We start from the raw sequence: 12,208 nt of genomic DNA, 5'->3' as shown, positions 1-12,208 counted from the left end.
AAGAACATCCACAGTTCAGTGTCTTCAGCATGCTGATATCTTTGTGTATATGTCAGTCTAAACCTCCCAGATGATGGAGGCTGAGGCCAGGTGGATGGGGAAGAACAAACTGATAGTGAATCCATACAAGGTGGGAGGTGATACTGTGTGGGAAAACACATGATGCTGAATCTGGATGGGGACAAATTGTGACCTTATATCCAAGAAAGCAATGCTAGAGGTACCCACTTATCTAAAACTTTTATCCTATGAGGCTCAAAGCATAGTTCTCCTCTCTCTGTATTTAATTGAAAACTTTCTACCCCTCCTGTAACTTGCTGACAGGATCTAGGAGAGCTGAAAGCATCCAAATTAATACAACCTACACTAATGTAATATATTGCACTTTTGGGGAGGGGAGTGCTTCCTTCATAGGTAATCTGGATAGTTCAATTAGTACAGCATGCTGGGACCTGCCTATCACCACCCTGTAACTCCAATTTAAAAACAGCTGCCTGTTATTCTGGACTAAATTCAAAGAGCTGGTTTTAATGTTTAAAGCCTTCAGAGCTTTGGACCCACATCCTTTAATGCCCTGCCTCTCTCTAGGCAGGACCTTCCCATCACTGGCTACCTCAACATCTTTTGAAGGTGGCCTCCTTCCTATGTAATATATGATTAATAATCTTTTCTTTGGTAGTGAACACCCTATGGAAGACTGTGCTTAAACTTGGGACAACTAGAATATTTATATAAAGTTTGGCCTGGCATGGTAAATACCACTGTTACCATCTGAATGGGCATTTTAAGTAAGTGTCCATGTGACATGCAGCTATCATGGAAAGAAAGAACACATCCAAAACTAATATGCTAATCTCATTACAAGGAAGATAAACTTTGTTTCTTTCAAAAAATATAAAACACCAAATAGCACACAAGATTAGTTTCATACGTATAATTTAAAACCAATTTATACCAGTACAATAAATAAATTTACATATGTAAAGTTTCAGTTAAAGCATTTTAAAACACATACTATATAGCTTTATTGCACAATATCTATGAAAATAATCTTTAAATTAGAAACCAATGTTCTGAATATAGAAGAGACTCTAAATTCAAGACAAGAATCTTTGAAAGTAACACTTTCACAGGATATCAAGCTTAAGAGGTGATTCTTTTGGCCCAGTTTACAAAATACTTGAAAAGTACTACTTAAATACTCTAATACACAGTTGCATCATTGTACCTTAAATACAAAGCCAAAATAAATCTGACTGATTTTATATAAAGCGCTAAGGCATTTCTATGTCGCCATTTTTATTAACTTTTGTACCATTTCCTTCTAGCAAGGGTCATCTATTAGTAGGATAGATACTACCTTAGGCATCTGTAAAAATGGATAATTCTATTGAAATGCAGTTTGCCACTTTTCTAGTGAAATATCAGCATGTCTAAGAACAGCATGAAGCTCTCATCCACCACCAGCATTTTACAAACAGGAGAAGGCATCCACCCTTATCATGACGCATCCTTCATTGCCCTCTATTCCCACTGTTTCTGAGACAACCACTGCCCACTCGTGAAGCAGAACATAGTAGTTAGCAAATGTTCCCTTCACAGCCTATTGGCATGAATGGAAGTGCATCTCCCATGTATACTGTAAGGAGTAGTAAAAACATAGCTGTAATCATTAATAATATACTAATATTAGCCGCCCTGAGCCGCTTTGCGGGGAGGGCGGGGTAGAAATAAAATTTAATAATAATAATAAGATTTGTTATAAAATGTAGGTGAAAACCCCCGTTTAATTAAAGCAATACATGATGGCAAATTAGTTAACTTAGCTGGAGTATGCTCAGCTTTTTATTATGTTTCATAGATAGGTCTCTAAGTATAGTTGAATCTTTACAGAATTGCAAATAAAGTTTTCAGAAAGGATTTTAGTACCTTCCTCTTGCACTGCAGCTCCCCGCCAGCATGGGCTGCAGTGAAAGGAATTAATAGAAATTCTCCCTACCTTACAGAAAGCTCTTGCATGAGGATGGGTGGTTGAGTACATTTGTCACTTTCCATTTTAACTGCAGCCCTGTACTGCATCCCACAACTGAGCTCCTAGCCCTTATGAATGGTTTTCTTTTGGAGGGTGAGGGTATGGTGCAGACAGTTGTGATAGGAAAGTTATATCCAACTACTACAGTGCGAAGGGAAAACCACTTGCATAATGGAAACGTTTCCATTTGCAGAAAGAGACTAGGAAGGCATACATTCTGCATAGGAATACTAACTTTTGTACCATTTCACAATTGCACAAGTTGGGTTAATGTGAATGTTGTGCAACTTACTCATGGCATCTAGTTGCTGGCTGATATATGTGAAAATCTTTGGATCTGCCCCTTCCACCCACCCATTGCAGCAGCTACTGTGGGAATGTATAATTAGAGTGGCTTTTCCATGTATATAAAATTCCTAATGCAGACAAGTAATTGCCAGCTTGGAACACAGTAATAGAAAAGATTATTCTTCATTTGAAATATGCTTTAGTGGCTCTACAAAACAGTATAGAAGAGTATATATGGCTTTTTATGGCTACCACAGCTTTTGAAGTCTTTTTTGGATTTTATGACCTATATAACCAAAGTCAGCATGACACAACTTAACTAGTCAGATTTCCTTTGACATAGTGGTTGCAAATACAAAGAATGAAATTAATAAGAAAAAAATTGCACCTATTAGGGGATTTTCCTCATTATATTAGAGCAGTTCTTTCTAATATTCTCATAGCACCTTCTAGTAGAGTGTTTCATTAAAATATATATAAAATTCATTTTCTCCTTCATTAGCATCTCTGCTGTAAAAAATAAAAAGCTTTTTACAATTTGATACTGCATTACATTAAACTTAAACATTCACTGCTTGGAAAAGTGTCCCTTTCCAAATCTCCAAACAGTTTTGTGCAATACATCTAATAAAAATGTATTATTGAATTCACTGCAAAAGGGCATGCAGGTGTACATTTAAAAAGTACTTTAATAAAATAAACTCTCTATATTACATTTTTAAAAGTGCTAGTTAATAAAACAAATTTATTTTAAACACATGTTCCAATTCTATTGAAAGATGAACTGCATATTTTGCTCTTAAGTAGGCATACTTGATTGTGTTAGAGACAGACAATATTACTTGTCAATTAACCCAGCTTCTTTAATTTTTGTGTAGAAAAATTTCTCTAATATATTGGCACATTTGTAGTATTCACTTTCAGGAGGGTTGTACTCTCTGCAGTTAGTAAACACTCGCTGCAAATCCGCCATGAATAATTTCTTCGATACATAGTACCGGTTTTTCAGTCGTTCACTCATAGTTTTCAGATCTGCATAAGAACACACACATCGGTTACTCTGCTTCTGAATGGCCCATGGGCTGCAATAATGACTGACTCAACACACATCAGATTTTCATAGACTATTACTTATGCTTTAACACTGCCCCTTTTCTTAGAGAAATTAATCTCATATTCTTTCCAAAAAGCCAGGAGATATTTTAGCATAATCTGTGTAATTGGTATTAAAATAAGGGCTACTGTTGACTTACTAGTAATCATGTATCTATACTCTTGGCTCCACTACAGCTTATCTACAGGGGAAATTCACTTCTTACCTCCTCTCTTGCATTGCAGGCCCAAATGCCTTTTGCAGTGCTGTTCTAAGGGATCTGTACACCAGGAGCAATATTAGGGGGTGGGTATTTTGGGTTACAGCAGGAGGCAAGAAAATCACCCTCCCCAAGCAGAAGTCCATCAAGATCCAAGCCTGCGTATTTTTGGTAATACCCATGTCTGCAATGCAATACATTATATAGTTACAGCCAGGGCTTTTTTTGAGCAGGAACGCAATTCCGGCTGGCTTGGTGTCAGGAGGTGTGGCCTAATATGCAAATACATTGCTGCTGGGCTTTTTCTACAAAAAAAGCCCTGTGTGAAACAATGGTGATGTCAGAGGGTGTGGTCTAATATGCCAATGAGTTCCTGCTGGGCTTTTTCTACAAAAAAAGCCCTGGTTATAGCATTCTTTCCTACATGTGTAAAGTGCCCTCAGGTCGCAGCCAGCTTACAGGTACCCCCTGCAATGAGCTTTCAAGGCACGTGAGAAACAGGTGGTTCGCGCTTGGCTTCCTCTACAAAGTCTTGGTGGTCTCCCATCCGGGTACTTACCCTGCTTAGCTGTTAAGCTGTGATAAGTTTGAGCTATACTATACAATTCCACATCTCTTTCCTAACAATAACCTAAAACATATTGATATAGAGGTATTACCCATGGGGAACCTTATAACTTCATAATATCCAGGAGCTTCTGTCCTCTTCACAGGTTCCATGAAAGGCCAAGCGCTTTGGTGGCTCTTTTGCAAAGGGAAAAAAGGGTTTCTTGTATGAATAAATGTTCCATACCAGAAAAAGTTTCCAAGTATTTACATAGCATTATGCAAGTGACTCCATGGTAGAACAGTTCCAGCTTCAATGTCTGATATTTCTAGTTAAAGAATTTCAGGCAGAGGTTATCAAGACAGGACTTTCTCTGCCTGAAAGATCTGAAGAGAGAGTCTGAGGATACGTGATGGACAATCCTGCTGAAGCTAAACCCATTTGATCAGTGCCTTGATAAGAGAATTATGCTGGGAAAGGGGGACTTAATGAGATCCCAAGATTCCTTCCGACTATCAAATTCTATGACCCAGGAGTATGCCACTGACCAGTTTAGTAGATGGCATTGACCTAGACCAACACATGATACAATTTAATAAACGGGACATTAATTTTTAACATTATTGATGACTTTTAACATTCCCTGTTCTTCCTCAATGGAAATAATCTAGTATATTTACCAAGATTCATATGATCCAAATGAACACTCACCTTTACCTGTTGTAGAATGTTTTTTAGAGTGCTGTACAGCTGATCTGGATCTTTGGGTTCTTTACTTGAAAGAAAATTTAGACAAGAAGATTAACATGTATGTTTTGTTTGCCTTTAGTAGCTTCCTTAAATATTTCCAAAAATAATTGTTCCAGTTACTTAATAATACACAACAGATGAGACAGCAGATACTTCAACAGTTACAAGCTAGAAAGGCTTCTTGTTCTTTGTACAAACAGCTCTTACCCTTTCTCTTTACTACTTGGTTTCCAGCCGGTCTCTCCTATACAGCAAACAAAATGAAAGCACTTGAGAAGAAGCAAGATAAAAAGTAACTGAATTTCTTAAAACCCTGCAGCATATCCCTACTTCCAAAGCTAATCACAAACAACTGCTATACTGGGATAATTCCAACTCCATCCATTTTGCTTTGCAGGATGCTGCATTCCTGAATAATATGTCCCCGTAAGGCCCCAGTTCTTAAATTCATTACCAATTCCTTTGCTTTGTGGCTCCAAACTACAGACCAGGGTCAAAACAACTTATTTGGTTCTTTGTGTTTAAGATGGTTTAGATAGGAATCAATTCACTGCACAATCAACCATAAAAAGCTGCAACCTAAACCCACCTCTTATTAGGAACAGAGTCATCACGAATGTGACTGAGCCTTATTTCCAAAGTAAACTTGGTTTTTATTTATTATTTATTTATTGCACTTGTATCCCACCCTCCCCAAACGGGCTCAGGGCGGCTAACAATGGTCACAATATTGCTCTACATTTCAATTTTAAGCACAAAGAAACCTCCTAAAAATGCCAATATTCTAATTTCCCTTCAGGACAAACAAAATGAATGCAGAAGAACAGACATATTTATAGCTAAAGCAGTAGGGGTGGTGGTGGTCTATATTTTTACAACAACTTAAAGAAACTGTCACTTTGTTCCTCCCAGTAGCCCTTTCTGCACTTCTAGCCCAGATTGACCCCTACTGCCTTGTTTTGTGCAGTGGCTTTGAAAAGCGGTACCAAAACCATACACACTGAAGCACATGTTAATAAGGGGAAATTCCGCTTTCTGTTAAAACTGCAGCAACTAATAAATACACTCCATAACAGTATTTTCAGTCTGGTCTTTTTGATAATTGACACATACTAATTCCAGGAATGCTTTCTATGGGGATCTGTCGTACTCCATCTTTGAAGCAAGAAAGACCAGGATAAACTTTCCGAATCTGAGCTTGCTTCCTTTCGATCAATTTTTTAATGATCTGTAAAAAAGAAAGAAAAAGAAAGAGTGACATAAAGGAGACTTAATTATTACAGTGAAGGAGAGTGTATGGCAAGCAATCTGTTAGTGCATCAAATTCAGGTAGGTAGCAGTGTTCCCTCTTAGCTGAGTTAGCATGAGCTAGCTCACAGATTTTTAGCCTCCAGCTCACACATTTTTGTCTTAGCTCAGGAAGGATGTCCCCAGAGCACAATAGTAAAAATTTTGCTCAAAAGACTGCAGTTTAGAGAGAGCATTGGTGGGTAGCAGTGTTGATCTTAAACTGCAGTACAAAGTTTGAATCCACTGGCACCTTTGAGACCAATTAAGTTTTATTCAAAGTATAAGCTTTCATGTGCACGCACACTTCTTCTGATATCTGTTAGTGTATCAGGGATTTTTGTCTCTAAAACTGTACAATCTGGATTTTAATCTAAAAATATAACTTTCCTGGGTCAAAGTTACAATAGAGTGCTTTACCTAATTTCTGTTTTAAAAAGTTGCTTTCAGTTAGCACTTCTATCCATTCTGAACTTGTGTGCTCTTGGCCGCCTCATTTAGTTCAATGACTGACTCTGCTAATAAAGCAACTCTTGCTTGGTTTGTATTGAAAACACCACATTGTATGCTAAATTAGATTAGTTGGAGTATAAACCAACTCTATGGGCAACTGTATCATCAGTGTCAAAAATTAGATTTGCTATAATAAATAGCAAATTAGACAAGGGTGCTTTATAAAACTATAACATTTGTTGAGTGGAATATAATATGAAAAGCAAAATAATCTTTGGTATACTGACAAAATAATGCTTCAGAAGAAATCCTATAAACTTTCCAGATCTTCAACAATAATAAATTTGTGGGGGGAGTAGAACAAAATCCATTAGAGCAATTCATTCTATTAAATTATAAATTTGCAGGTACTAGCATAGGTTTAGTTGGTTTGTAACGGTGGAACAATAGAAAGCTTTTTACCTCTTTCTGCTTCTTAATGATAACTGAAAATTCAGTATATGGAATCTTTGGATTTAATTCACATCCCATTAAAGTTGCTCCTTCATAATCCTTGATATAGCCAACATATTTTGCTTTGGGTACTTTAATATCTTTTGAAAAACCCTAAAAAGGAAACAAACTTTTAAAATATACTCATGTTCTTAATAGAAGTAACACTGATTTTTCTTGGATACATGAGCCTTCACGTTCTATGATGCAACAATTCTGTACATGTTACAGTAAGTCATATTTCTGAACCCACATATTTCTATATTAAGCACATCCTATGATCAGACCTCATGTCATATCTCACAACATTGCTTTCAGACAAAATCCTACATCTAGTTCCAAACTTGGCTCAAAAAAAAGAAGTAAAAAATATATCCATGTGTCTTGTAGAAGTTCAGATACGTTTTCTAAATTTAAAAGGAAAATAATATAGCACACAATTTCAAACCACATAATGGCTGCTACAACATACAAGAGCAGAGAGACAGCTCTGTAGTTAGGCTCAGCCTAGCTCTCTTATTCTGAAAAGGAAGGGCTGGGCCTGGAACATGAAAATGGTGGTTTGTTGGGCTACCCAATTCAGTGGCTCTATCACTTGGGAAAAAACTATGATAACCATATAGAGCACCCCACCACCCTCGGCAACATGCCCAGCATGACAAAGGCACTTCCAGGTGGCATCCTCACACTGGGCATGTCGCAAGGAAGATCCCCCACTGATAATGACACAGACAAATTGCCCCCAAAACAAGCTGTTTCTTTTTTTGTGTGTGCTACTGCATTTGCTGAACCAATACATAACAAACCATGGATCGGCCATTTTTAGCATGGATCGCACAGTTTGTTTACTTAGTTCATTTACTCCACAATCCACATTGAAAACCTGATGTGGCTTACATTGTTTTCTTCTCCTTCATTTTATCTTCACAACAACCCCATGAAGTAGTTTGGCTGAGTGCATGTGGCTAGCCCAACCATAACCCAGTGAGATTCCATGGCAAAGTGGAGATTTGAACCAGGGTCTTCCAGATCCTGGACCAATACTCTAGCAACTATACCACAGTGTTAGCAAAATGTTTATTCTTAAAAAAAAAAAAAAACACCAACCCTTTCAGATGTCCCATTCATAATATAATGTCCTATTGAAGACATGCCTATTCCTACTGTTCCTACCTTTCCTAGGAAAATACAGGCTCTGGTTACATGGAAAGAAAACTGAGAGCTATCCTATTACTCTGACATCTATTTGTTATTATAGGTGTTTCTACACAGGTTATGTGCCCCAAATCTGAAGCTATTATGTACACACGTGCCGCCATCAAGTCATAACTGAATTATGGTGACCCCAACAAAGGGCTTTCAAAGCAAGTGAGAAGCAGAGATGGTCTGCCATTGCCTTCCTTTAAAGAGTCTTCCCTGGTGGTCTCCCATCCAAGAACCAACTTTTCTTAGCCTCTGATCTGATAAGATAGGGCTATCCCATGTCACCTTCCCTCCCTTGATGCTGTTACAAAGTATGTTTTTTTAAGATTGCAACGAAGTCTGGAAGGCTGCCATACACATGGAAAAGTTTGGATTTTGCCAGTCCCACTCACGTAGCAGCCATTTCCCCTGCATCTCTCCTTGTCCCTTGGGCTTTTTCATTTTTTAAAAGCTGGAGATTGAATAGCAAAGGATTGATGTACATTTATCAAGTTCTCTGAATTCTCAGCTTTCTTTTTTCTGTTTCTTAAAGTGGGTTTCTAGTCCCTTTTTCTTACAGAGATATAAAGGAAAAGGTATCAATCTCTGATTTTAAAAAAAACTTGCAGGGAAACTTGTGTGGAAACCTTGTTACTGCTGTGCTGTATAAGCAGCTGTCGCAGCAACAGGGAAACTATACAAGCCTGTCCCTTTCCTGCAGAGAATGCATTTGCTTGAAAGAAGAGAAACCTTCCAATATGGAGAAGCAACTTGGTAACTGGCACAGTAGTGAAGTACAGTAGTGAAGTGGAAAATCACCACACACTCATACCGTCAGAACATGGGTTTCTATTCAGTTAAGACTGCAGTGCTGATCCTTGCAGCTAATGTTCAAAGTTTAAGTCTGCCTTATGGATTCTAATAATTAATAGTCCCTTGCACTGATGAAAACCTCTTAGACTACTTACTTGTTTCTTGAAGTAACCAATTGCATATTCATCGGCATACGTAAGGAAGTTGAGAATATTATGCTTAATGTGATATTCTTTCAGATGATTCATTAGATGGGTTCCATAACCCTGTAGAGAAATTATTAGCACAATTTTTTAAAGAATGCAAAAGTTTTAAAACTTCGAAGCTCACATTTTAAAAACTGAGCATTAAAATAATTCTTAAACAAATATTTTCCCTGAGACTCAACTCTGAGTTTCTGCTTGCAGGAAGAAAGGTTGCCAGTTTTCCTTTCTAATCACAGCTCTTCATGCTATGTTAATTCTGCTGCGGAGGCCCCCTCAAAAGCAGGTTTGCGGGGGGGGTGGGGGGGTGTCACATTCCTTAGGGTCTCCATTGGGAAGGAGAGACAGAACATCCCACAGTGTTCACATTGAGAACTCCACTAGTTTTCATGAAAGCCCTGCCACTTGACTTCCAAATCTTTCACAGAATCCAGCTATCCTTTCACTGTAGCCACTAGCATTGTCTTTACCTTGACTTGTTCATTAGAAGTCACAGCGCAGAAAACTATTTCTGTAAATCCTTGTGATGGGAACATCCGAAAACAAATTCCACCAATCACACGGCCATCTTTTATTAATGCAAGGGTCTTGTGCTTCCTGTAGTTGTATACATTTATATCAGTTTTATTTCACAATTATTATATATACACAATTATAGACACATTTAGGTGCCACTGTTTTTCATGCAATTAGGACAGTCATAAATACTTTTTATGCATTATGCTCTACATCGGGGTTGCCAAACTGCAGCTCAGGAGCCACATGTGGCTCTTTCATACAAAATGTATGGCTCTTGAAGCCCCCACCACTCCAATGGCCAAGCCAGCTGCCGGCTTGGATAATACATTTAAAGTTGTTTTCTTTCCTCCTCTCCCTCCCCAATCTATTTTCCTTCCTTCCTTCCCTCCTTCCTCTCAAACATCTGATGCTCATGTCTTGTGGCTCTTAAACATCTGATGTTTATTCTATGTGGATCTTATGTCAAGCAAGTCTGGCCACTCCCACTCCACATAGAAAGTTGATGCTAGGAAAGAGATTTAAGTAGTTTTTTACACTGACAACTAATACAATTTTAACAAGAATTTACATTAGAAGTCAAAAGGGCACCAATGTTGATTGTTTTAGATAAAAATATGACCAAAGAGATTGGGTCATTTTTAACATATAAACCGGGGGTGTCAAACTTATTTGTTACGAAGGCCGATTCTGACATAAATAGGACTTTGGGGGGCCAGGCCATGCATGTCATCAAATGTAATGCCAGGTAGCAGAGATATAAACTTTATAAAGGATACAGGCTAACACAATTAAAGATATTAATTTTTTACTTAAAATACAAACATGCTTTTGTGATATTTTGTTTAAAAGGAAAAGGTGGGGAAATAGTGGGATTCGGCAATTCAGTTTTTAAAATAAAACATCAAGAAAAAGCACAAGGATCACAGCAGAAACTAAAAATATAAGCTAAAAATATAAAATGCTCTGAGCCTAGGAAAATATGAAATGGCTGGGCATTGCAAGCTTGTCCCCTCCTCTTCCCATCCACTCAGATTGGCATTGGCTTTACAGTGCAATATGCCCCTTTGGTTGTGGGTTCCCAGGTTAGATCAATTCAGCAGAGACAAACTGGCTCAAAGCATCAACCAATTATTTGCAAGGAGACAACTCCAACAAGCAACAGCTTCAACTGGCCATACAAATGCTGGAAAGTAAAACTACTTGAGTTCCACTCCATTGAAATACATTGCAGCAAGGACAAAGTTGCAAGGAAAACACAGAACCGATTTTCCATTTAAGACTACTCCCAAAGTAGTCTACCTGGGCCCAGAGACCTTAATGGAAAATCCATTCTGCATTTTCTTTGCAGCTTTGCAAGCCCAGGAGAGCTTCCTGCTAAAGCAGGCAAAGCAAGGCAGAAGGTCATAGTGTTGCCAGCCTTCAGATGGAGTCTGGAAATCTCCTACTTTTACAACTGATCTCCAAGTGGCAGAGATCAGCTCCTCTGGAGAAAATGGCTGCTTTGAAGGGTGGACTCTGGCATTGTACCATGCTGAGGCCCCTCCCCAAACCCCACCCTCTCCTGGATCCACCCGCAAAGTCTCCAGGTATTATCCAATACAGACCTGGCAAACCTAGAGAAGGAGCTGGGAACTTCAGTAACCTCAGAGCTTCAAAGGGTAAGGAGGGGAGAAAAAAGAGCCATGGTCCTGATTTAAACTTTGGTGAGCCGATTGCATAAATTTGACACCCCTGATAAAAAATACTGCCATTCTAAGCAGAGTTACCTCTTTCTAAGTCACTGAAGTCAGTGCTCAGAATGGCATTGAAATTCTTATTGCATTCATTATCTCCCAAGTATCTAAAATCTACATTAGAACAAAAGAACATAAGAGAAGCCATGTTGGATTGTGCAAATGGTCCATCCAGTTCAACACTCAGTGTCACACAGTGGCAAAAAACCCAAGTGCCATCAGGAGGTCCATCAGTGGGGCATAGAAGCCCACTCACTGTTGCCCCTGCCCCAAAGCACCAAGAATACAGAGTATCACTGCCCCCAAATGGTAGATGGATGGATTACTCTGAATTATTCTATTCTTTTAGATGTGGAATGCTCTACATTGTTTAAATTTTCAACTTATAACAGATAATACTGCTTATCCATTTGCATCTGTAACAATCAAAAACATGCATACAATACACAAAGAGCTTCCAAGAGAAATCAACAGAAGAGTTCTCATAACTGAACAAGGAATTGTGTGGGCCCCACTTCAACTGGGAAAGTTTTTGAACCATGCAGCTCTGTCCCTTTAAGACTTCAGAGAACAGCTTAGCTGTCATCTGCATTATA

The 12,208-nt window shown here is 38.4% G+C and overlaps 1 protein-coding gene across 1 annotated transcript in view; it reads right to left on the bottom strand.

The window, feature by feature from the left end:
- Nucleotides 1–3,064: 3,064 nt before the first annotated feature.
- Nucleotides 3,065–12,208, bottom strand: part of KAT2B (lysine acetyltransferase 2B) — a 43,394-nt gene continuing 34,250 nt past the window's right edge. Inside the window, exons 11-18 of the mRNA XM_060248769.1 lie at nucleotides 9,831–9,957; nucleotides 9,313–9,423; nucleotides 7,133–7,276; nucleotides 6,044–6,158; nucleotides 5,138–5,174; nucleotides 4,892–4,955; nucleotides 4,293–4,377; nucleotides 3,065–3,352 (exon numbers count right to left, since the gene is read on the bottom strand). Coding sequence (XP_060104752.1) covers nucleotides 3,159–3,352; nucleotides 4,293–4,377; nucleotides 4,892–4,955; nucleotides 5,138–5,174; nucleotides 6,044–6,158; nucleotides 7,133–7,276; nucleotides 9,313–9,423; nucleotides 9,831–9,957 — 877 coding nt within the window. The 3' untranslated portion in view covers nucleotides 3,065–3,158. The remainder of the gene's footprint in view (nucleotides 3,353–4,292; nucleotides 4,378–4,891; nucleotides 4,956–5,137; nucleotides 5,175–6,043; nucleotides 6,159–7,132; nucleotides 7,277–9,312; nucleotides 9,424–9,830; nucleotides 9,958–12,208) is intronic.

This window comes from Heteronotia binoei, chromosome 10 (assembly GCF_032191835.1).
Source record: "Heteronotia binoei isolate CCM8104 ecotype False Entrance Well chromosome 10, APGP_CSIRO_Hbin_v1, whole genome shotgun sequence".
In the NCBI taxonomy this organism is placed as follows: domain Eukaryota; kingdom Metazoa; phylum Chordata; class Lepidosauria; order Squamata; family Gekkonidae; genus Heteronotia; species Heteronotia binoei.
The sequence above is the reverse complement of the archived record's forward strand: the minus strand, read 5'-3'. Positions and strand labels throughout refer to the sequence as shown.